The 26,585-nt window shown below is 36.0% G+C and overlaps 1 protein-coding gene across 4 annotated transcripts in view; it reads left to right on the plus strand.

Annotated features, from left to right (window-relative positions):
- NEMF (nuclear export mediator factor) overlaps positions 1–26,585 on the plus strand; it is a 50,960-nt gene that overhangs the window by 388 nt on the left and 23,987 nt on the right. For all 4 annotated transcript variants that reach the window (XR_004677025.1, XM_034992755.1, XM_034992756.1 and 1 more), the window contains exons 2-16: positions 575–643; positions 785–887; positions 3,817–3,942; positions 9,492–9,640; positions 11,089–11,156; positions 11,672–11,758; positions 13,330–13,403; positions 14,537–14,607; positions 14,686–14,761; positions 15,147–15,209; positions 17,294–17,371; positions 17,515–17,723; positions 18,194–18,385; positions 18,686–18,749; positions 21,086–21,174. Coding sequence is in view for 3 of the 4 variants with exons in the window: in XM_034992755.1 (XP_034848646.1) it covers positions 575–643; positions 785–887; positions 3,817–3,942; positions 9,492–9,640; positions 11,089–11,156; positions 11,672–11,758; positions 13,330–13,403; positions 14,537–14,607; positions 14,686–14,761; positions 15,147–15,209; positions 17,294–17,371; positions 17,515–17,723; positions 18,194–18,385; positions 18,686–18,749; positions 21,086–21,174 (1,518 nt within the window). In the remaining variant the exon portion in view is untranslated. The remainder of the gene's footprint in view (positions 1–574; positions 644–784; positions 888–3,816; positions 3,943–9,491; positions 9,641–11,088; positions 11,157–11,671; positions 11,759–13,329; positions 13,404–14,536; positions 14,608–14,685; positions 14,762–15,146; positions 15,210–17,293; positions 17,372–17,514; positions 17,724–18,193; positions 18,386–18,685; positions 18,750–21,085; positions 21,175–26,585) is intronic.

Consider the following 26,585-nt stretch of genomic DNA (forward strand, 5'->3'; position numbering starts at 1 on the left):
GCTGGGCCCTCGCCGAGCTCTCGCCTTGTTGGCCTGAGTTGCCTGGGTCTGGCAGCAAACGTTTAGTAAAACGCGGGACACCAGGTGGAAGCCGGGATGCCCCAGTAGGCTTTTGCCTCAGGGGTTGCCGGACTGGAGGCCTGATTTCTTTGACACTCCTCCTTACTCCTAAGAGCGGGAATATCGGCGTTTTAGCTGCAAGTAACAGATTCTAGTCAGGTTTCTATTCAGCTGTATGAGTTTTGTCATTTTTCCAGGGTTTCGTTTATCTTTTTTTTCTTTTGTAATAAAGTGGATTAGATTGTACTGTATTTCCTTAAAAATATTGGGTCATTTCAAGGACGCAGGGCATTGCATGGTTTTCTTAGGTTTGGCATACCACTTTTGTTCATAAAAAGTTACAATTAAGTTTTGGGCTGAATGCCTGATGGCCTTCAGACTCTGCTCCCTGGTTGACTCCATATCCTTAAAGTTGGGGATCCCCTCTTTCGAAGGCTCTGCTTCCGCCTGCCGCTTTAATTTTTGTGAAGTTTTATATTTCAAATGTTGTTACAGGTTTCCTTTCTCTTTGCAGCTTAATAGGAATGAGAGTAAGCAATGTTTATGATGTGGATAATAAGACCTATCTTATTCGTCTTCAAAAGTAAGAGCATTTTACAGGCTTGTTTTACTTTGGTAATTAAATATGAGATTATTAATTTTTTTTACTTGCACTTTTAGTCTGTTTTACTGAGTTAGCATTGACAAGTGCCCTAAAGAAAAATTTAACTTTTTTCTTCTACAGACCAGACTTTAAAGCTACACTTTTACTTGAATCTGGCATACGAATTCACACAACAGAATTTGAGTGGCCTAAGAATATGATGCCATCTAGTTTTGCCATGAAGGTAAACTTTATACTTGAAGCTAAATTTTAAGGCCCTGAGATTGGTCACTAACGATTTAAGTTTTAAAACATTCGGTTTTCCTTTACTGTTATAAATAAAGTAGAGATAAAATAGAGTAGTTGATAGATACTGGGATGAATAAAGTAGCTGTTTATTGACTTCTCCCTGTTACTCTTCACACCCCATTGTGCTCCAGATCTTTCTGTTCCCACAGTCACTATTCTAGTTTGAGCTTTCATAACATTTCCTTAAAGTCCCTTAATTACAGTCTACTTCTTGCTATCAAAATAATTGTGTTAGACCAGTGTTAATTTTTCTAAAGCCTCATTTTCATCAGTTTTTCACCTTTTTATGATTCCCTAATTTCTGAATCCATATCCTATTATTCTTGGCTTTCTATGATATGTCCTCCTCCCCTTTCCTAGTTTTCTGCAGTTCACTTTTGAGCTACTAATCTGTATTTTGTTGGACTACTCAATGACATTAGTATGTTACCAATCATATCTTCTTACTTTTCACTTCTTTCTTTTGTTTTTTCTTTTAAAACTGAGATTCTGCATTTGTGGACGTGTTACCTATCCATTTGTTGACATAACAGATATACTGAAAGATTATGTGGTACAGAGGAAAGACATTAGAATCAAATATACCTAACTTTGAATTAATGATTTTGCCGCTAAATAATTTTATAACCCAGAAAAGTTACTTAACCTCTTGAAACTTAGTTTCTTTAAATGTAAAATGTGGATAATACCTCCCTCATGGGGTTACTGGTGAGGATTAATTGAAGTAACATGTAAAGCACCTAACACAATGCCTGACACATATTAGGGCTCCATATGTATTAATTTCCTTCTTCCTCTCCTCCTCACTTTCCTTCAGAAATTTATTTGTTTTGGCATTGTGTTATTTCATTAGAGGCTTTACAGAGAAGAATCTTATCCCCAGCAACTTAGAATCTGTTTTGGATTACAAGTTAGGTAAGTGTTTCCCAGATCACAAGGCCTGTCACAAAATTATCAAACTCTTAAAAGTTTAATATACTTAAAAGTAAGCCTACATGGTTCTTTTGGGAATTGTCCTTAATAATGGTGACACTTGGTATTTGTATAGCACTTTTCAAAATAAATGAATAGTATATATTTTAAGTTGTTTAATATAACAGTGGATATGAAGAACAGTTATTTTAGTTTTACAGATGATGTAACAGATGATAAGATATATGATACTGGGATTGTGTAAAAATGCCCAAATCAGGCTATACTAATAGGAAGCCAAACACTCTAAAAAGAGAATTTTATGAGTTAGGTGTACATGTTAAACTAAACATATAGAGAGATACTCTCCATTGGAGCAGACAATGTTAAGCACGTTATAAATGATTTAAAATAAAGAGATGCTACTGTTGTATGGCATAGTCATGCTCAGTTTGTGGTAAATCACAGTGATTATTCCTCATTCTCACATTTGGGGATGCCAGTTAATGCTTTGTGGCACTGACAGTCATTTTCACCAAGCTCCTAATAGGGAAATAAACAAAATAAGCACTACATATGTACTGTATGCCCATCTATACTCATGATAAATAATCTTCCCTTTTCTCCATTCCATGGTGTGGATTTCAAGGATGCCTTTTATCTCCATTTTAACTTTATTTTTCTTGAATAAAAATGCTACTGGGGGACTCTGGAAGGATTGTGATTTTCCCCTGGGGACTTAAAAATAGCCCTATACGTAGGCCACTGTTTAAATCAAAATCATCATAGACCACTCATAAATCAGAACTATTGAATATAGGAGGGGGGAATATAGGAGGGGGAAATTGTTAGAAGTTTGAAAAGTCTTATTACATCTATCTGAATATACAAGTGCATAAAATAATTTTAGTCAATCTGAACTGTCAGGTCTGGGGAAGAAGTCTTGGTTATCAAAGAGTTGGCATTCTAAGAATGATTGTATATTTCTTTCTCTTTTTTTAAGGTGACTTTATATTAACTTCTCTGTAAAATTTGTCTTGAATTTGTCTTGAAAGCATTCTATTTTACTGGGCTTGACTAAGGGGTCATTCAAATTCAAGAATTAGAAACAATTGGAAGATTTTTTAGGCACTACAGAGTAATCTTGTTTCTGATCTATGTTATGCTTAAATATCTGTACTAAAGGATGGTATATATAATCTAAAGCAATAGGTATTTACCTATTTGTATTTGGGTTTAAAATGTTAATTTTATTTAGGGTGGTATATATAATCTAAAGCAATAGGTATTTACCTATTTGTATTTGGGTTTAAAATGTTAATTTTTATTTTAATTGCTAATAAGAAAAGAACATTGTGACTTAGGGATAGGAAGAATGGGATTTGATAAGGAATGAGAGTTAATACATTTGGATTTGAGCTAGGTTGATCAAAACCTTTGGAGACAGTACCAGAAAAATTGTCTGGGTTATATTAATAAATTTGTGGGACTAGAAGGTAATTGGATGTATGTAGAGGATTATACCAATAGAATACCAATAAGCTCATGGTTCAGAATTTGTATTTGAAGTGGAAGATTAGTGAAAACTAATTAATTTTGAACACAAAGGAAATTGGGGATACTTAAAAGATGGGACTAGAAAGAGGCTTAAAAAAAAGGTTATGGTTTTGAATGAGGTCATCAGGGTAAGAAAAAGGGATTTAGCAATGGTATAAACAACAAAATAAATTTCTCTATAGATCTGTCATTATCTTCTTTAAAAAGTATAAAATACTGTTTCAGAGTTAGAGTCGTCTGAAGTGTTTTTCCTTTATCATCTGCAAGCTTTTGTTTACTACTTTTTAAATATTATTCTTGATGATAATGAAAAGAGGAAACTTATTTACAAACCAGTATCAAACAATTAGGAATTGACTTCTACATAAATGACATTTTCTTCTGTTTTTCACTAGTGCCGAAAACATTTGAAGAGTCGGCGATTGGTCAGTGCAAAACAGCTTGGTGTGGATAGGATTGTAGATTTTCAATTTGGAAGTGATGAAGCTGCTTATCACTTAATCATTGAGCTCTATGATAGGGTAAGTTAAATTTGGGGAACGAGATAAAGGATAATTGATCATTATATTGTTAATTATTTGTGTAATACTATTGTACTGTAAAACATGGGCAGGGAACGTTCTGCCCCTTCCCCTGCAGGCAACTGCAACTGCAGCCCATCTGAAATTGATTTTTGTATGTGGTCTCAGGTAGTGGTCAGTTAAAATTTGCATGATACCTACTTTAAAAATTTTTTTTTAAAACTTTTGTTTTGAAATGATTATAGATTCACAGGAAGTTGCAAAGATAAGAGGTCAGTGTCCCTCAGTTGTTATATTTTACATAATTATAGTACAGTATCAAAATCAGGAAATTGATATTGGTACAATGTATGCATCTAGTTCTGTGCATTTTACCACCTTTGTAGATACATGTAACCACTATTGCAGTCAAGATCCAGAATTTTCCATTACCACAGAGATCTTCTTGGTGATACCTCTTTATGGTAATACCCACCCACCTCTCTTCCTCCCACCGTCCCAACCTCCTGACAACTACCAATGTATTCTGTCTCTATGATTTTGTCATTATATTGGGTCTTCAACAAAGAAGTCAGTTTCAGAACCTTGCTGGAAAGGATATATCAGATACTCTTAAACAGGAGTAGATAAATTACAGCTGGTGGCCCCTTGTTATAAAGCTTGTGAACTTAAGAATGTTTTTTATGTTTTAAAAGGGCTCTTAAAAAAAAAAAAAGAAGATGCAACTGAGACCATATGTGGCCATAAATGCTAAAATGTTTACTGTCTTGCCTTTTACAGAGTTAGCTTTGTAAAAAAGTTTGCTGACCCCTGCTCTTACATAATAGACTCACATCGTCTGAGCCAGTATTGCTTAGACAAATGCCAAAATGTATCAGGGGACCAAATTAGAATTTATGAGACTTACTTTAATCTAAAAGCAGGTGCTTTTATGAAAATAAGAGTGCCAACCTGTGATCTAGGATGATTAGAATTAATCAGACAGGACTAAATAAACTGGAGAGAATCTAATTGTGGTTAATTTTTTTCAGAATTTTGTTGGTGTTATTTTTATGCTGTTTTATGGTATATGATAAAGCCCTTTACCTTTCTCTTGATCTGTAGTAGTTTGTACTTCTGCAAATTGAAGTGATACATTCTTTAAATGGTAATTTGCTCTTATTGATCCCTTAGAATTTAGGAACAAATGTCTTTTACGGAGATTTTTTTTACTGCTAATGGCAATGTGTATATTTACATAGGTTTGATAAGAATTTGTCCTTCCTTTTACCAAGATATAAGTAGGCAAATTGATTGTGCAACTAAGGTCAAACCTGGGGTATCATAGTTGAGAATAAGTCTCATTTAAGTAGGATAACAAGCTCATCATTAAGGAACAAAGGTTATATTGTATATGCAGAAGCAGTGTCCACAAAGCCCTCCTGAGAAACTGGTTTTGTACCTATTCTGTGGCATGTAGGATCCTAGCCTATTGGTAGTAAGGAAGGGTAGGTTTGAGTAACTTTAAAGAGGAATTTACCTACATTTATAGGTATACCACAGACACAATGAGTAGTGGTGTTTTTGTTTGGTCTGGTTTCATAGCTTTGAATAAGAAGCAAATACTAATTGTTAAATCTCTGGGATAACAAACTTTTGAAAATAAAATCCCAGATTTCTTATGAATTCTCTAGGCAGCAGTAATTATTATGGCTTTAGTAATTGCTTCATACCTTATGGCTCTAGATTTGCTGACTATAAGGAGATTTGTATATGTTAATTAACATTTCTTGCTGTACTTATATAAATAAATCAGGCCAAGATGCAGTGAGAGTAGCTTATGTGTATGTATATTTGTCATCAATAATTTTAGATGTTATGATCATGAGAGGGGACTGTAAAAAAAAAGGTATCCAAAATTTGAAAAGAGACAAAAAGGACACAGTCTCATTTTAGTATCCTGCTGAGTGCTGTCTAGCAGGCACTCCTGGGAATTATTTTTTTCTTGAAGGATGTATATCTTTGATTTGCTATTTACTATTGATTAGGTTTTTAAAACAACTCTATAAAGGTAGATTTTAACTTGTAGGAAACTGATAGAAATACAAATAATTCTTGCCTCATAACAATGAAAATAATTGCATCTAGTAGAGATTCAAATTATATCTGTCCAGAGAAAAGATATCCCCAAAGGTTGGTCTTATCTAACTGCCTTGAATTGGCAATCTTATACAGTCATTCTCTCAGTCACTCTAAATATTTCACTTATTTCATTTCTCTTACAACCAGTTTTACAATCTAGTTGGTTCTCTTATTAATTAAATAAACTTTTTACAGTTACCAAAATAGTATATTGTCTTGTGTCAACCATTGTTTCTAGTGAAATCATTGTTGGCTCTTTTGAAGGTAATCTGGCCTTTTAATCTGGATGCTTTAAAATTTTTTCTCTTCGTGTTCAGTTTTCAGTTTTGCTGTGGTGTGCCTAGTTGAGTTTTTATTTGTAATTATCTTTTGGGGGTTCATAGCACTTCTAGAACTGAGTTTATGTTTTTCATCAGTTTTGGGAAACTCAGCCATATTTTCTTTGACCTGTCTTCCAGGTCACTAATTTTATTGCTATCAGACAAGAATCATTTGGAGTCATTTGGAATTGCTTTGAGTGTCTGTTGTTTTGTTTTGTTTTTAAGATTTTAGTTATTTGACAGAGAGAGAGAGACAGCAAGAGAGGGAACACAAGCAGGGGGAGTGGGAGAGGGAGAAGCAGGCTTCCTTCAGAGCAGGGAGCCTGATTCGGGGCTCGATCCCAGGACCCTGGGATCATGACCTGAGCCATCCAGGCGCCCCTTGAGTGTCTGTTTTTATTGTCTATTGTTTCTTTTGATTTTAATTACATTGTCTTGTCTCCTCACATGTCTGGTTATTGTATTGTGTGTCCGACGTTGAGTAGGAAAAACGTAGTTATATTGTGAGATCTGGAATGATGTTGTCTTCCTCTAGAGAAGATAATTGCTTTTGACAAGTGGCTAAAGGCACAGATAATCCCAGATTACCTCACTCCAGTCAAGAATTGAATTAATAGAAGCTGGGCCTGGAAAAGCTGGTATATTTCCAATTCATCTCATCCCCTGAGATGCAGCCTTTATGACCCTCTATTCAGAGCTGGACCTACAGGATATCCCTCCCTCCCCAACTCATCTTTCACTTGGACTCTGAACTCTGGTTTTATTCCCCTTAGTTGTCCCGTAAGTCTATCAGAATTTTTGCTCAGCTTCTCAGCCTATCATCAGCTGCTTCTTAACTGTTAGACAAATGATCCGAGGGGAAGATTAGCCCCAAGCGTGGGACTTATCTTTCTGAGTTTTCTTCTCCTAGGTTTCAGTCCTGTAAATGTTTACTGTCTTGCTTGCATTTTTTATTTCTTAAAAGACAGGCTTTGTGTATTTTGTCCATATAATGTGATGTGTATATCCCCTAGAGAAGGATTTGTTACTTAGAATTTTCAACTTACTTGATCACAGAGTTCTTTTTTTATGGAGGGGGGACCATCTTAAGGAAGAGTTTGGGAAACCTTGATTTAAGGAAAAAACACTTCCAGGGAAGTAACTGCCTTACTGGAATCTGCCAGATGTTCTCGGTAATTGCACATTTTGATTCAACAAACATTTATTAAGTACCTTCTGTGTGCCAGGCTCTATGGCCAGGTGTTTTTCAAGTCACATATTCCTGAACCAGACACTATATGGACATTTTTCCGAGCTCCCAGCTTTCCTTCTCCAGTTAACTTTTATGTTAAATGTATGAATGCTTTGAAGTCAGAACTTTCAGGAGTAGGTATTACTCTTTGAACACCTAGTAACTTCTGGTTAATCAAGGTGAATGGTGGCCCCATCTACTAAAGCCACTTCCCCAACCTGAGATTGGGGCTACTCTTCCTATCTTCTCTGACCAACTTCTAAGTAGTTGCTAAGGCATTGTGATTATCTATTTTAATTCTGTAACAACTCCTGTCTTCCCTGTCTATAATAAATTTGGAAGGCTGTATTCTTTAGGCAGTTTTATTTTCATTAAGTTTTCCCCCTTCTTCGCCTGAGTGGCTGAGTCAGTTAATCGCTCGACTCTTTAGTTTTGGCTCGGGTCAGGATCTCGAGGTTGTGGAATTGAGCCCCGTGTCCAGCTCTGTGCTCAGTGCAGAGTCTGCTTCAGATTCTGTCTACCTCTCTCTCTCACACTCGCGTGCAGTCTCTCCTTCAAATAAATAAAGTCTTAAAAAAAAGTTTCCCTCCTCTTTTTTATTGAAAAGATTATGTAACAATATATTTAAGTCTTTTTAATATTTTCATTTTCCCATATATTTGCTTTCTACTTTCTAGAATACAGAATTTTTTTGTCTTGCTATTTTTTACTTAAGATTATAAACATTCTCCTACTTTTTCAAGACATAGTCTTAATAAGTTAACAGCTTTTAAATAGTTTGTTATGTTGATATATCATAATTCAGCAATTTCCCTAATTTTCACATTTAGACTGTTGCCATTTTTTTTCTATTGTAAATAAACTTCAGTGAATATCTTTAAGCATGTAGCTTTTGGTTTTATTGAGTTAGTACAGTAGGATATATTACAAGTGTGGAATTACTTGGATAGAGAGTATAACTGTCTTTATTCATTTTCCACGTAACTATTGCTATCAAAAGACAAATAGCTCTTCACTTAGCTCTAAAATGTCTGTTCTGAATTGTTCTTAATAAGCCACAGTATCAGTAGACCTGCCTCATGCAGGGGCAGCAGTTAGTTCAGCTGGTGGTCATCAGGGTGTTAATTGACTACAGGTTTCCCCTGCTATCCAAAAGTAGAGCCGTTCTTATGAAATCTTTTATAAGCTGAAATGGTGTAAAGCAAAGAAGCAGTTGCCATCAATTTATATGGAAAAATTTTTGAGCACTCCCAGACGCAAAAAATAACTTCTCTTAGGCTCTTCTGATACTTTAGGTCATATCTTACTAATAGGCGCACAAAATAAGTAGAGAGAAAGCACAGATGCTCACAGTTCAAAGCTATGATGGCTTGCTGCTGAGATGCTGAGTGTAGTTCCAGGGAATCGGCAGTGCCACCTTTCACTGCTTGGGGTATGTCCTGACTCTGTAACAGATCACTGCAAAACAGACTGAGTGCTTTTTTTCATAAAAGTGAAAATCCTTTAAAGATTTCTTTCAGTTAGTGAAAACAGTACTAATGTAGGTCTTTTATAAGAAAGCAGTTTTGAAAACTGGGGGATAACTGTATTGTGCTTCCATTAGTGACTTTTATAGAACCATCAGACAATGAGTTTAAAGTTGCTGTACATTCCTTATGTTTCAAACTTGGGGTCCTTTATTTGCTTATCTTATTTCACAGTCTGTGCTGTGCAAGTGCAAAGAGCAGTGTTTAGATGTGATTTAAATGTTTTTTGTTTGTAACTTCATTTCTGTAGATTGATTAAGTTTTCAAGAGACTGCAATATCTTCCTCACTTTTTAAGAAGTTTCAAGAATGATTTGGGAAAAGCAGTAAATTATATTTTATTCTATTACAGGGGAACATTGTCCTTACAGATTATGAGTACCTAATTTTGAATATCCTGAGATTTCGAACTGATGAGTCAGATGATGTTAAATTTGCTGTTCGTGAACGCTATCCAGTCGATCATGCTAGAGCTGCTGAGCCTTTGCTTACCTTGGAAAGGTAACATGTTTTGTTTATAAGCTCATTTCATAATGTATTAGGAGGTAAAATAGGTCAAAGGTCAGAATATGAACTGTCACATAAGAAAATATTTTGTTTACTTGCATACAGTAACTAAATTTGGATTGCTTAAACTACATAAATGTGCATATAAGCAATTAAGCCTCATTTGCAAGTAGCAAATATATGTCTTTTTTTTAAATTTTTAAACATTTATTTATTTGAGAGAGGGACAGAGAAAGTGAGACAGCACAAGTGGGGTGAGGGGCAGAGGGAGAAGCAGACTCCCCGCTGAGCAGGGAGCCCGATGCGGGGCTCGATTCCAGGACTCCGGGATCATGACCCGAGCTGAAGGCAGATGCTTAACGACTAAGCCACCCAGGCGCCCCGCAAATATATGTCTTTTTAATCTAAGTCTGGTGTTACTTCAGATGTTTATGATTTCTTGGTAAAGTGAGGGGACTTACTAGCTATTCTGTAAGAAGACAGATGTCTATCTTAGGCAGAGTGCAAATGGAAGTGGTTTAGCCAAGAAAAGGGAGTACTGTGGGATAAGGTGCTGATTATAATTATAAAATTATAATGATGAAATGTTTGCAAGAAAATGTAGTGCTCTTCTGGCTGAAAGGTTTTGCTGGCTAATAGCTATAGCAGAGGTTCTGAAAGTGTAACATGCATCCCATTCACCTGGAGGGCTTAATAAAACATAGATTGCTGCCCTTGCTTCCAGTGTCTGATTCAGTGGATCTGGAATCGGCCCAGGAATTTACATTTCTTTTTTTTTAAGATTTTATTTATTTATTTGACAGAGAGAGCCACAGTGAGAGAAGGAACACAAGCAGGGGGAGTGGGAGAGGGAGAAGCAGGCTTCCCGCTGAGCAGGGAGTCCGATCCCAGGACCCTGAATCGATCCCAGGACCCTGAGATCATGACCTGAGCCGAAGGCAGATGCTTAATGAAGGCAGATGCTTAACGACTGAGCCACCCAGGCAGCCCCAGGAATTTACATTTCTAACAAGTTCTCAGGTTATGTTGATGCTGCTGATCTGGGGACCAGAGGGGCCCACAGCATCGTTAAGAGTTCTTATTAAAGCCATTCCAGGTATTAAGATCTATCACCAGGTTCTACAAACATTTACCTGTTATATAAAAACATCACTTTCCTGTCATGTATGAGCACATTGACAATAAGCAATATGACTTAGTTGAGAAAGTATTGATTTTTCTTAGGAAATTTGGTTTCAGGTCCCAGTCTGCTGCTCAGGAACCTACTACCCTTGGATAAATTACTTTTACAACCCATTTTCTTACCTACAAAGTGAACTAATTCCTCTTGTACTTTAGAGTACCATGATGATCAGGCAATTTGATGTGTATGAAAGTATTGTGAATATGAATATTGCTATAAATATAAGATAGTAAGAGGTGTGTCAATTTTGTTTTCACAGATTGACTGAAATAATAGCCAGTGCACCTAAGGGTGAACTATTGAAGAGAGTTCTTAATCCATTACTTCGTGAGTAATCCTAAATAGAGCAGTGAAATGTTTGCAAGAAAATGTAGTTTTCAGGATTCTCTTATGAAATTAGGAGGCATTAAAAAGTTATCTCTGCAACTTTCCAACTGTTAGTATAGCACACATAAAACTTGTTAAGTTTGGATTTTTTATAAATTTACTCTGTTAACATGATGTATTGCATTAACTAGTTTTTGGATGTTAAAACAATCTTTCATTCCTGATTTATGTCCTTTATATGTGGCTCAATTCCATTAAATTTCTATAACTTATGCACTGACTTCTATAATTGTTTTATAGTCTCAAATATTTATAAGTACTTGAATTGTTATTTCTAATAACATTTCAAAAATAAGTAAAATAATAAAATCTTAAAAAGCAAAATAAGTAAATTGTTATTTTCACTGGCTACTGTTATTGAGTAGATATTTATATTGGGATATAAATTTTGGATTATATTTTGAATGTTAAATTTTATAGGAAAATACTAAAAATGATACCCTCTGCTTTTATAGCCTATGGACCAGCTCTCATTGAACACTGTCTTATAGAAAATGGATTATCTGGAACTGTCAAAGTGGATGAAAAATTTGAAAGTAAAGGTATGCCTGCATGCTACAAGATTTGTCCATTTTCATTTATTTCCTTTTTTAAAAACTATGAAAATTAATTCTGGGAAAATAATAAAAGTGAGCAGGTAGCCGTAAACTTAAAAACATTTAACCCGTGAATGTTCTATCCATATGGTATTCCTGGCTTCCTACTCTAATGTGGCACTTTTACTTTTTTTTTTTTCTTTTTAAGATTTTATTTATTTGAGAGAGAGAGAAAGCACAGATAGGAAGAGGAGCAGAGGGAAAAGTAGGCTCCCCGCTGAGCAGGGAGCCCAATGCGGGGCTCAATCCCAGGGATCATGACCTGAGCCGAGGGCAGATGCTTAACTGACTGAGCCACCCAGGCTCCCTGCTTTTCTCCTTTTTAAAGATTTTATTTATTTGGGACAGAATGAGAGAGAGAGCACAAGCTGGGGGCGGGGGGTGCAGAGGGAAAAGGAGAAGCAGACTCCCCGCTGAGCAGGGAGCCTGAGGAGAGGCTTGATCCCAGGACCCCGGGACCATTACCTGAGCTGGAGGTGGATGCTTAATTGACTGAGCCACCCAGGCACCCCTCTAATGTGGCACTTTATCCCTAGTAACTCACAGTTCAGTCTCTGCCTTATTACCTTTCAACTTTAGAATATTCTCTCTTCCTCTCCCTAAATATTTGAAGTGGTTACCAAACTTGATAGTCTCTGTTACAGGCTTGAAGGAGTTGAATTACTCACCTTCTGACTAGGAAGTTGGAGTGCTCTTAGAAATAGCATTATTCATGCATTTTAATTCTGTAAGAACTGTAATGTAGCTATGAGATGAATTAGGCCTTTGTAATTACTTAAAGGAACCTAACTAAATTGCCAATTAGGATAATAAAAATTAGAGGAAATATAAGGGAAATGGAAGACTTGGTTTTTGACAGATTTATATGCAGATTCTCATGTAAAATTTTTAAAGTCATTCTTCACGTTTGTATTTTGGGGTTATATGTAATTTAAGCTTTAGGGATAGTAATTTTTATGCTGTAAATGTTTTTATGTTTAAAAATACAAGTTAAATGTTTTAGTGAATGATTTAGTATTTAAAATACTAATTCGTAGTGCAATCCTGATCAAAATGCCAACAGGTGGTATTGTTTTTGCAACTCTAGTGTTTTGTTTCAAATATGATATTCTTGTGGAATAAAAGCATGTGAAAATGTTCAGGAAAACTGGAAAATAATAGTAATGATGGAGAATAGCCCTTTCATAGATTAAAATATATTAAGAACCTAACAGTAAGTTTTTGAAGAAATACAAAATAAAGAATTCAGAAACAGGCCCAAATATATATGGAAATTTAGTATATGAACAAAATACCTTTACCATCATGAGGGGAAAAATGATTCAGTAAAAAGCTGTTGGGATCACAAGGTGGCCAAAACATATTCTTAATTACATCTACTGATTACAAACATGAAATAACTGTATCTACTTTTCTTGAACATTTTTTACTATTGCATCAGCACTTTTCTGTTTGCTACATGGTTGTTTAATAGTTGTTAATTGACACTTGATTTTTTTCCATTTTTATTCTGTTAGATATTGAAAAAGTACTTGTTTGTCTGCAGCAAGCAGAAGACTATATGAAAACAACATCCAACTTCAGTGGAAAGGTAGCACCACATATACTTATTGTATATTGTTGTGGTTTTATTTGTTTAGATTTTCAGAATTTAAAGTTCATTAAGGATCACTACATGTAAGTTTTTTGTTGTAATTTGGAAATTCAACATCTATAATATGCTTATTCTAGGGTTTTTTGTTTTTTTAAATTGCTGTTGGGTTTATAATTTTTCTTCTGTTTCTTTTATAGGAAGTATTAGGTGAAGTCATTATTGTTATACCAGGAAAGTTGAGGGATTTGAAAATATATCCTCTTAGGTTGATTTTTAGATAGAGAAGCATGTTTTAATTTACCAGCACTTTTTAAAAAATTGGTGATTTACATCACTCAATTTTTTATATTAAAAAAATTTTTTTTAATTTAAATTCAATTAACCAGCATATAGAACATCATTAGTTTCAGATGTAGAGTTCAGTAATTCGTCAGTTGCATATAACACCCAGTGCTCATCATACCACGTGCCTTTCTTAAAGCCCGTGACCCAGTTACCCCATTTCCCCACCCACCTTCCCTCCAGCAACCCTCAGTTGCTTTCCCATAGTTAAGCTTCTCTCCTAGTTTGTCTCCCTCTCTGATTTCTACCCATTCCGTTACATCACTCTAATAGGTAAACATCCTCTGAATTATCTCATACCTTCTTTTTCTTCCCTATTGGAAGTATAACTTTATAACAGAAGTTCAGAAAAAGTTCTGAGTAATTATACCTAAATACAGTGCAAATATCCTGCCTAGTTTTTTAAATAAATTAAAATTTCCTACCAACAAAGTGAATCTAAGATTTTTTCTGCTGGAAGTAAAATGCTTTTGGTTGTTTTAAGTTGCAGAACATCTAAAAATGGAAAGAAAAAAGCATAGTGCACATGTATAATCCCACCACTTTATTAAATCACTAGTTTTCATTTTCTTCCTTATTTTTTCTTGTCCATATGAAAAAAAAACAGTATTATTTAATAATACTTAGCCTAGAAACATCATTTGAGAATTGATACAGTAGACAAATGCAGCAGATTATTTAAAACTGGAATAATTTTATAAGTTAAATTAATAAAATTTGTATCAGAAATGGAAAGTAAATCTTTGTTAACTATGAAGAGAGAGAGTTTTAATACTGGATTTTTGTAGGGGTACATCATTCAGAAAAGAGAAATAAAACCAAGCTTGGAAGTTGATAAACCGACTGAAGACATATTCACGTAAGCATGTAGGCGTGAGTCAGTTTGCTTTGGATGTTTATTAATGTTCTCGAATGATATAATAAATATGTTTTGCAGGTATGAGGAATTTCATCCTTTCTTGTTTTCTCAACATTCACAATGTCCATATATAGAATTTGAATCATTTGACAAGGTGGGTTTTCCAGCTCTTGTTTTTTTGACCGGTTAGCACGATATGAGTTATTAAATTAATACCAACTTACTTTGATTGATAAATTGAAAATATTTTTGGTTTACGATCACTGAATCTGGGCATTAAAGATCAATGCAGTCACAATAAAAACTATTGGAAATTTTTGTTGCCATTTTATTTCAAGATGAAGGACCAAAGATTTTAACTTAATTTGATTGTCTGTTTAGCTATATGATACATTTACTGGGAATCTGTTCAAGTTCTTTGAGTAGTGTTATAACACAAAATGGACTCTAAAATTCTATGTATGTAAGTTGAAGTAGAGACCATGGTTTTTTTTTTAAACTAGTTACTATCTTTTTTTTTTTTTTTTTTTTTTACTAAGGCTGTGGATGAATTTTATTCCAAGATAGAAGGTCAGAAAATAGATTTAAAAGCTTTACAACAGGTATGGTATTGCTGAAAACATTTATATTAAACCAGCTAGCCTTAGTGTGGTTTTGTGTGATGATGCTTTCATAATAGGAATGGGCAGCCTTTCAGAAGTAGTATGGGAATGCCCTGATCCCTTGGTTTATTGATAAAGGTACAGGGGAGGTCTCATTGTTGAAAAGCATTCCCTCATTTGTTCCATCAGTATGTCAGATATTCTCCAAAACGGAAAATACAGTGGGAATGTGAGGCCTGTTATTTATTCCCTAGTATAATTTGTGTTACCGCAGCAACCCAAAGCTTCCCAAACTTTGCTATGAAAGAAATACTCTTCTGAGGAGATTTTTATATAGGCCAAAAGAGAGGGAAATGTCCTTTCTTTACAAATAATCATATTTATCATTAAACTGTTTATTTCTAAGTGGGCTTTCTAACTCCACAGGAGAGTTTAATATGCTCTGTTTCCCTAGCACATTTGACCATGTTTTTGGAGCATTGCTGCAGAACAGCTTCAGAAATCGGCCACACTCTTGATTTGAAATTGATTTGATTTTTCAAAAATATTGATAAATAAAGTCTTGAAATATGTGTGCAAAAATTTGGAATTATGTGAATCCCTATACCCTCCCCCTGTTATAAAAAATTAACAGCACAGGGGCACCTGGGTGGCTCAGTCGTTAAGCATCTGCCTTCAGCTCAGGTCATGATCCCAGGGTCCTACGATTGAGCCCCGCATCGGGCTCCCTGCTCGGCGGGAGGCCTGCTTCTCCCTCTCCCACTCCCCCTGCTTGTGTTCCCTCTCTTGCTGTGTATCTCTCTGTCAAATAAATAAAATCTTAAAAAAAAAAAAAAAATTAACAGCACAATGTCAAAGCATGTGGGTTGAATGAATTAAGTAGTGTGACTGCCACATGGTGGCAGCACATGAACTAGTAACCATATTTCGTGGGCACATTGAATGGCATGTTTTTATGTGCATCAGAATATCCATGAATTATTTTAGTGATCACTGTGTTCTTTTAATAGTCACTGTTCTTTTTTTTTTTTTTTAAAGATTTTATTTATTTGACAGACACAACGAGAGAGGGAACACAAGCAGGGGCAGTGGGAGAGGGAGAAGCAGGCTTCCCGCTGAGCAGGGAGCCCGATGCGGGGCTCGATCCCAGGACCCCGGGATCATAACCTGAGCTGAAGGCAGATGCTTAACAACTGAGCCACACAGGCGCCCCTGTTCTTTTTTTTTTTTAATTTTAAGATTTTATTTATCAGAGCATGAGAGCATAAGCAGAGGGAGGGGCAGAGGGAGAGGGAGAAGCAAACTCCCTGCTGAGAAGAGGCCCAATGCGGAACTCGATCCCAGGACCCTGATATTATGACCTGAGCCGAAGGCAGATACTTAACCGACCAAGCCACCCAGGCGTCCCCTTTTATTAAAATTTTTTTCTTAAGATTTTATTTATTTATAGCCACCATTCTTATAATTCAGATTTTTTAAACATTACATCCAGCATTCAAACATTCATTAATTAGTGATGCTATTACTAGTGTTAGAAAATTTGTTCCAAATCAATAACCTTGAAAGGTAAATGATACATGATAAAATGCTTTATAGAAGGTAAATTAACTACCATGAGCCTTTGTGGCATTAATTTAGGAAAAAGAGTACTCTGTAGAAATGATGATGAGAAAATTAAAAGCAGCAATAAAATAAAAAGAAGCTATTTTGGTAATTTATGTTCGTTAAGAATGCATTTCCCCAAAACATTACTTTTATGTGATAGGAAGACAGTGTCTTGAATTATGCCTTCTTGAATAATGCAAGGGCATTAGGGGCACATATTACATACAATATAACCTATAATCAAAATACCTTCCTATATAGGGAATGGGAGGTAGGTAGTTGGGAGAGGTAGTTTGAGAGCATGAAGCACTTTGGGGTAGGATAGACCTGAGAGGTGGAGTATGGGAACCTTAGCTAGCAAGGTGACAACATTGAGGGGCCTGAAGTGGAGGTGGGATAGTGAGTTTCAGGACGAAAGAGAAAAAGTGTAAGAGGCATGAGAAATCGAAGTTTTTAAAAATCCGTTTTGTCTACAAAAGGAAAAACAAGCATTGAAGAAATTAGATAACGTCCGAAAGGATCATGAAAACCGATTAGAAGCTCTTCAACAGGCTCAGGTATTATGTTTAGCTTTTTCAGATTTCAAAAATGGTAACTTTAAATGTAACACTGTGTGTTAACTAAGTGGAATTAAAATAAAAACTGAAAAGATGGTAACTTTAACTGGCATTATAGTAAACATTTTTGTTTATTTCTTAAGGAAATAGACAAACTTAAAGGAGAGCTCATAGAAATGAACCTACAAATAGTTGACAGAGCCATTCAGGTTGTTCGAAGTGCTTTAGCCAACCAGATAGATTGGACGGAAATCGGGTTAATTGTGAAAGAAGCCCAAGCTCAAGGAGACCCTGTTGCAAATGCAATTAAAGAATTAAAACTACAAACAAATCATGTTACAATGCTACTAAGGTAAGTTTGATTCTTAGTTAAGCAGTTCATGATTGTTTTTATTTTGCTGTTTAATTGTTCACTGTATTCATTTAAAATTTTTTCTCTTTTATTTGGAAATTTATCCTCAAAGATACAGGAAAAAACAATTTACATTAAGATAATGCAGTTATTTAATTTTTTTAAAAGATTTTATTTAGAGAGCGAGAGAGTGCCAGCGTGCGCATGAGTGCCCGTGGGGTGGGGGGAGAAGGAGAGAGACTCTGAAGCAGCCTCCACGCTGAGCTTGGAGCCCCTCATGGGGCTCGGTCTCATGACCCTGAGATTACAACCTGAGGCAAAACCAAGAGTTAGACACTTAACCGACTGTGCCACCCAGGTGCCCCCCAAAAATGCACCTATTTAAATATTGTAAACAGTCTATAATGTCGTTGAGGAAAAAAAAGTGATGTCATTGACATTAGTGAAATACTATTGAATATTTTTAATAGAAATCCATACTTGTTATCAGAGGAGGAAGATGACGATGTTGATGGTGACATCAGTGTTGAAAAAAATGAAACCGAACCACCAAAAGGAAAAAAGAAAAAACAAAAGAATAAACAGCTGCAGAAGCCTCAGAAAAATAGGCCATTACTTGTTGATGTTGATCTCAGCTTGTCAGCATATGCCAATGCCAAAAAGTAAGTGTTAAATTTAAGTATGAATTGTAGGTAAAATATCTGCAATAAATCAGTTAGGATATTAAGGATAATATATGTATATATATATTATGTATGTGTGTGCTTTTGGGTGAAAACACTTTTTTAAATCTCATTTTGTGCATTATACAACTTTATTTTCATAGAGAACATATAAAACAAAGTTGCATAATGCACAAAACTTGTTCTGTATGATTTAAGAATCTAAAATTAGATAAAACATAAATAGAAAGCTAAAGAATAAAGATTTGACTTAAAATTAAGAGAAATACATTTTTCTAGATACTATGATCACAAGAGGTATGCTGCTAAGAAAACACAAAAGACCGTTGAAGCTGCTGAAAAGGTACTTAATATCTCTTAGAGTGAACATGAATTGTTTTTCTCTGCTTTAACTTAATGGCCTTAATTATTTCTTCTGTTTAAATGAGGTTTTCTAATTCACAGATATCTTTCAGGTTTAATTTTGCTTTAAATATGTGTATTTCTGGTATTTATTTCCTTCCCAGTCTTCCCTGTCTTGGTAAATAGTGCCTTCTTTTTTCCCTTTAGTTAGGTTAAAAATGCTGGACTCATCCTAGACCCTTTGCTCATAAACCGTATCCATTCCCTCATCAGCATATCCTTGTAGCTTTTCCTATAGGGTGTAACCAGAATCTGACCACTACTCATTAGTCCAGGCCCTCATCATCTCTGTTCACATGGATTGTAACAGTAACCTCTTCCTGGGTCTCTCTTCTTCTACCCTTTTCCCCCTGCAGTCTGTTCTTCATTCAGCAGCCATAGTGATCTTTTAAAACAAAAGATGAAGTTATTTCTCTCTGTTCAAAATCCAGTTGCTTCCCATCTTAAGACAGTTTAGGGGCTCCTGGGTGGTGCAGTCCATTAAGCGTTGGACTCTTATTTTTGGTTCAGGTCATGCTCTCAGGGTCGTGAAATTGAACCCTGTGTTGGGCTCCATGCTCAGCCTGGAGTCTGCTTGGGTTTCTTTCTCCCTCTCCTTCTGCTCCCCACCCCATCTCCCCCTAACCCTTGCCCGCTCTTTCTCTCTCAAATAAATTAAAACCAAGGGGCGCCTGGATGGCTCAGTTGTTAAGCATGTGCCTTCGGCTCAGGTCATGATCCCAGGGTCCTGGGAACAAGCCCCGTATCGGGCTCCCTGCTTGGTGGGAGGCCTGCTTCTCCCTCTTCCACCCCCTCTGCTTGTGTTCCCTCTCTTGCTGTGTCTCTCTCTGTCAAATAAATAAAATCTTTAAAAACAAAAAAACAAAACAAAACCAAGACAGTTCAAAGCCCTTCTCTTGCCCTATAAGGCCCTACATGATCTGCTCCCCTCCCATCTAATCACCTACACTCCTCTTATTAACATTCTTTCTAGCTACACTGGGATCTTAGCTGTTCCTGCAACAGTGACTGATACTGCCTTCTCAGGGCATTTGTGCTTGCTGCTCTTTCTGTTAAGAATGTTCTTCCCTCAAAATTTCCATGGTTTGATCCCTCCATTCATTGGCATGTCTACTAAAATGAGGCTTTATCAGAGAGTCCTTTCTTGACCACTCTTACTAAAAATAGTACTACCCTCAATCACTCCCTCTTTGCTTTATTTTTTCCTTAAAAAACACCCTTCCCAATTAAAAAAAAAAGCACCCTTCCCAACATATGTTTATCTGTCTTCCCTCTAGAAAGTAGATTGTATGAAAGTAGGATCTTTGTTCATTACTTTGTCCCAGTCCCTAGAATATTGCCTAGAACATAGTAACATTAATATCTGTTAAATGAGTGGCCTTCATGACTTGGCCCTCTATCTGCCTCTTCAACCTCATTTCTTGACATTTTATCTTGTGATCACTACTTTGTGGTCAAGCTGGCCTTTTTTTTTTTGCTTACAGTGATCTTCTTCATATTTTAGCCATGATAATTCTGTTAACCCTTCAGGCTTCAGCCCAAATGCCATTTCCTCAGAAATACCTTCTTTGACCATAAGCAGTTATAAATTAGGTTCCCTTGTTATACTCTCATAGCATCCCTAGAAGCACTTAACATATGTTTATTTGAATAATTATGTGTTTTATATTCGTATCTTCTCCTAGACCCCCTGGTGGGGTTGGGGTGAGAACTGTCTTGTTCACTTGTGTGTCTCAGCATCTAGTCCAGAACCTATTATATGGTATGTACTCAGTATCTGGTAAACAAATTGATACTTTTTGTTATTTGTGGGTCTTGAGCAAATATTTGTATGCGGCAAATCCTTGACTTAAATCATTTTAATATTTAAGGCAAAAATCTTTTCTTCATTTCTTTCATGTGGGTATTGGGTGTGTGTGTAAATGGTGCCGTTTTGTGACATTTAAAAATAATTTCTTGCCCTGTCATTTACTTGGTGTTTATATTTTATTATTATTATTTTTTTTTTTTGAGAGAGAGAAAGAAAGAATGCATATGCTCCTGTGCACGTGGGGGGTGGGAGGAAGAGGAGCAGAGAGAGAGGGAGAGAGAATCAAGCAGGCTCCACGCTCAGCGCCGAGCCCAATGCAGGACTTGATCTCATGACCTTGAGATCATGACCTGAGCTGAAATCAAGAGTCTGATGCTTCACCAGCTGAGCCACCCAGGCACCCCTTACTTGGTGTTACTAAAATGTGTTCTTAACAAATTATTTAAAAAGTCTCTTCTTATAAATAGGCATTTAAATCAGCAGAAAAGAAAACAAAGCAAACCTTAAAAGAAGTCCAAACAGTTACCTCTATTCAGAAAGCAAGAAAAGTATATTGGTAAGTGTTCTACCTTTTAAAAATAGTTTTTTGTTTTTATTAAAATTATACATGCACATTGTTTAGAAAATGAAGCAGTTCTACAAAGCTTGTTGCAAAAACTAGTACCCCTGCAATATTTTATCCCTACTCCTGTTACCTCCTGTCCATAGAAACTATTTTTAGCTCTTTTAGCTGATTACTTTTGGTATATACCCCCTTTTCTCTTAGTAATATCCTTATATTGCTGCTGCTTAATTTTTCTGTTTTATACTCTATTAATGACTTCCCACTGTCTAAGATGAAGATTTTATTCTTTCCTCCTGTGCTCCATTACACACATATACACTCAGCCTCCCAGTAAAGGTATAGCATAATTTGCCACGGTTGATATTCAGCATTAATATTATACTAATATTTTAATTGTAGTCACAGCTGAGTCATATAACATTACGTTTCTTTTTCTTCCCTGCTCAGCTTTTTGTCTTCCCTGAAGGTAATAATTGTCGTTTCATTTACCTTCCTCTTCCAAGTGTGTTCAGACACATTGGAATTCTATCAGTATCATCTTGCAGAAGTCTCTCCTGAGCTTTTTGATTTGACCTACTTTGTTCTAGATCAGTTACTCTTAACATCTTAAGATCTTCTTTTATTTTTATCCTGAAAATTCTCTTTTCCCCTCTCTGTTGGATTCTCTGTCCTTCATTTCATACTTCCTTTTTCTTCGTTGATGGAATATATGCCCTAGAGGCTGCAGGAGAAGGGGTGTATAAAATGTAAAGTTTTTGAGGTCTTCAATATATTAAAAAATTATTTTTACCCTTATACCTAATTGTGTGACTGGCTATAGATTCTAGTTTGAAAATGTTTTCTTCAGACTTAAAAAGTCATTGTTCATTGTGTTAACTTTCAGATTTGATCTTTAAAAGTCTGATGTCATTTTGATAGTTATATTTTATTGAAAATTTGTTTTTGCCTTTCTGTAAACTTGTAGATCTTTTTTCTCTCAGTTTTCCAAAATTTCACAATGATGTAGGTTGGTGAAGATGTTTTAATCTATTATGCTGGATACTCTGTGAGTCTTTTTAATTTAGAAACTTTCAGTTCTGAGAAATTTTCTTGAAATATTTTTTAGCACTCTGTGGATTGCATTTTTCTTTTTGGTTTTCTTTCTTTTTTTTCTTTCCTTCTGGAAGTCTTATTTATTAAATATGGGACTCCTTGGATGGTCCTCCAATTTTCTTGCATTTTCTGTTTTTCAACTCTTTTTGTTCTATATTCTGAGAGATTTCTTTATCTTTCAATTCCCCCTGAATTTTTAAACGTTTTATTCCTTCCTGTCATGTTTTTATTTTAATCTGTTTTTGTTTTTTGTTACTTTTTAAAAACTTCCTGCTTCACTTTCTTTATACTGAGAATAATTTTGATGTATTAATTTTATTTAAAAGTACTCTTTTCTTGCAGGTCTTCTCTAAGATTTTTGGTTTTGGTTTTGGTTTGTTTTTTTTTTTTTTTAATTTGCTGGGTTTGTCTTCAGCTTTTGTTAAAGACTTTTGTTAATGTCTGGTAATCCTGAATTGTCTGTTCACATTATTGTCCGTTCACATTTTATAGTAGAGTATTAAAATGCTGACTGGAAGTTTTCTCTGGGTGTTTGGGCTTATGAGATGATGTATGTGGGCCATGTTGTGTGGAACTCTAAATGTCTTTAGCTTTTTGGCTCTTAAGCTGTTCTCATTTCTCAGGAAAGACTTTTTTCCCCTGCTTGGAAAGTGAAAACCTGGCTGTCATAATTTTGGAAGTCCAATAGGAATAGATTGGGGAGGCTTAGTATCCAGTAATCCATACATTTACTTAATTGCTCTGTTTTACATATGTTACCTCTACTTAGAACTGTGCCACTTTTCCCCTAATTCAGAGATACTCTTTGTACACTTCCTAGAGAATTAACTTCTGGCCTTCTGTTAGGATGTGGAAGGGGCAGCTTACTACCATGTTCAGAGCTGGAAAGAAGATCTAGGGAAGTAACTGCTTCTTGAGCAGATTTTTGGCCAGTTCTCCCGTTTTTAACCCCATCTTAAACCCTATTTCTAGCAGTACTTTGTACTGCTATTTTAAGCTTTTTATGGGTTACACAGTGTATATTGATTTGATTCTTGGCTTTTTCCATTGTCAGCCTTGATTTCAGCTTTTTTTTTTATTATGTTAGTCACCATACGTTACATCATTAATTTTTTTTTTTTTTTTTAGATTTTATTTATTTATTTATTTGAGAGAGAGAGAGAGAAACAGCATGAGAGGGGATAGGGTCAGAGGGAGAAGCAGGCTCCCCGCTGAGCCGGGAGCCCGATGTGGGATTCGATCCCAGGACTCCGGGATCATGACCTGAGCTGAAGGCAGTCGCTTAACCAACTGAGCCACCCAGGCGCCCACATCATTAGTTTTTGATGTAGTGTTCCATGATTCATTGTTTGCATATAACACCCAGTGCTCCATGTAATAGGTGCCCTCCTTAATACCCATCACCAGGCTAACCCATCCCCTCACGCCTGTCCCCTCTAAAACCCTCAGTTTGTTTCTCGGAGTCCATAGTCTCTCATGGTTCGTCTCCCCCTCCGATTTCCCCCCCTTCGTTTTTCCCTTCCTTCTCTTAATGTCCTCCATGCTATTCCTTATGTTCCACAAATAAGTGAAACCATATGATAATTGACTTTCTCTGCTTGACTAATTTCACTTATCGTAATCTCCAGTCCCATCCATGTTGATGCAAATGTTGGGTATTCATCCTTTCTGATGGCTGAGTAATATTCCATTGTATATATGGACCACATCTTCTTTATCCACTCATCTGTTTAAGGGCATCTCGGCTCTTTCCACAGTTTGGCTGTTGTGGACATTGCTGCTATGAACATTGAGGTGCATAAGGCCCTTCTTTTCACTACATCTGTGTCTTTGGGGTAAATACCCAATAGTGTAATTGCTGGGTCATAGGGTAGCTCTATTTTTAATTTTTTGAGGAACTGCCACACTGTTAGATCTTGTTAGATCTTCTTGTTGGATAGACCCTTTATGAATGATATAGTGTCCTTCTGTGTCTCTAACTACAGTCTTTAGCTTAAAGTCTAATTTGTCTGATATGAGAGCTGCTACCCCAGTTTTCTTTTGAGGTCTGTTGGCATGAATGATGGTTCTCCATCCCTTTACTTTCAGTCTGGATGTATCTTTAGGTTCAAAATGAGTCTCTTGTAGACAGCAAATGGATGGATCCTATCTTTTTATCCATCTGCAGCCCTGTTCCATTTTATGGGAGCATTTAGGCCATTCACGTTGAGAGTGATTATTGAAAGATATGATTTTATTGTCATCATGTTGCCTGTGAAGTCCTTGTTTCTATAGATTGTCTCTGTAAATTTCTGTACAGCAAGTGGCTGTACCAACTTGCCTTTTCACCAACAGTGCAAGAGGGTTCCCCTTTCTCCACATCCTCACCAACACTTGTTGTTTCCTGTCTTGTTAATTTTTGCCATTCTAACTGGTGTAAGGTGGTATCTCAGTGTGGTTTTGATTTGAATTTCCCTGATGGCTAATGATGATGAACATTTTTTCAAGTGTCTGTTATCCATTTGTATGTCTTCTTTTTAGAAGTGTCTGTGCCCATTTTTTGACTTGATTATGGTGTTGAGTTTGAGAAATTCTTTATAGATCTTGGATATCAGCCCTTTGTCTGTAGTGTCATTTGCAGATATCTTCTCCCATTCCACGGGTTGCCTCTTTGTTTTGTTGACTCTTTCCTTTCCTGTGCAGAAGCTTTTTATCTTGATGAAGTCCCAAAAGTTCATTTTCGATTTTGTTTTCCTTGCCTTCGGAGATGTGTCTTAAAAGAAGTTGTTCTGGCTGATGTCGAAGAGGTTACTGCCTCTGTTCTCCTCTAGGATTTTGATGGATTCCTGTCTCACATTGAGGTCTTTCATCCATTTAGAGTTTATCTTTGTATATGGTGTAAGAGAATGGTCGAGTTTCATTCTTCTGTATATAGCTGTCCAATTTTCCCAGCACCATTTATTGAAGAGACTGTCTTTTTTCCATTGCATAGTTTTTCCTGCTTTGTTGAAGATTATTTGACCATAGAGTTGAGGGTCCATGTCTGGGCTCTCTATTCTGTTCCATTGGTCTATATGTCTGTTTTTGTGCCAGTACCATGCTGTCTTGGTGATCACAGCTTTGTAATATAGCTTGAAATTGGGCAACATGATGCCCCCAGCTTTTTCTTTTTCAAAATTTTCTTGGTGATTCAGGGTCTTTTCTGACTCCATTCAAATTTTAGGATTGTTTGTTCCAGCACTTTGAAAAATGCTATTGGTATTTTGATCAGGATGGGCGTTGAAAGTATAGATTGCCCTGGGCAGCATAGACAGTTTAACAATGTTTATTCTTTGGATCCATGAGCATGGAATGTTTTTCCATCTTTTTGTGTCTTCTTCAATTTCTTTCATGAGTGTTCTGTAATACGTAGAGTATAGATTCTTTACCTCTTTGGTTAGGTTTATTCCAAGTTATCTTATGGTTTTTGGTGCTATTGTAAATGGAATCAATTCTCTAATTTCTCTTTCTATAGTTACATTGTTAGAGTATAAGAAAGCACCTGATTTCTGTGCATTGATTTTGTATCCTGCCACATTGCTGAATTGCTGCATGAGTTCTAGTAATTTGGGGGTGGAGTCTTTTGGGTTTTCCACGTAAAGTATCATGTCATCTGTGAAGAGAGAGAGTTTGACTTCTTCTTTGCCAATTTGAATACCTTTTATTTCTTTTTGTTGTCTGATTGCTGTTGCTAGGACTTGTAGTAATATTTTGAACGATAGTGGCGAGAGTGGGCATCATTGTCATGTTCTTGATCTTAAGGGAAAGGCTCTCAGCTTTTCCCCATTGAGAATGATATTTGCTGTGGGTTTTTCATAGATGGATTTTATGAACTTGAGGAATGTTCCCTCTATCCCTATACTCTGAAGAGTTTTAATCAGGAAAGGATGCTGTATTTTGTCAAATGCTTTTTCGGCATCAATTGAGAGGACCATATGGTTCTTCTCTCTCCTCTTATTAATATGTTCTATCACAATGATTTGTGAATGTTGAACCACCCTTGCATCCCAGGGATAAATCCCACTTGGTCATGGTGGATGATCCTTTTAATGTACTGTTGGATCCTATTAGCTAGGATCTTGTTGAGAATTTTGGCATCCATATTCATCAGGGATATCAGTCTGAAATTCTTTTTGGTGGGGTCTTTGCCTGGTTTGGGGATCAAGGTAATGCTGGCCTAATAGAATGAGTCTGGAAGCTTTCCTTCTGTTTCTATTTTTTGAAACATCTTCAGGAGAATAGGTATTATTAATTCTTTGAATGTTTGGTAGAATTCCCCAGGGAATCCATCA

Source organism: Mirounga leonina, unplaced genomic scaffold, assembly GCF_011800145.1.
Source record: "Mirounga leonina isolate KUSES-001 unplaced genomic scaffold, KU_Mleo_1.0 Mir_82, whole genome shotgun sequence".
Lineage (NCBI taxonomy): Eukaryota > Metazoa > Chordata > Mammalia > Carnivora > Phocidae > Mirounga > Mirounga leonina.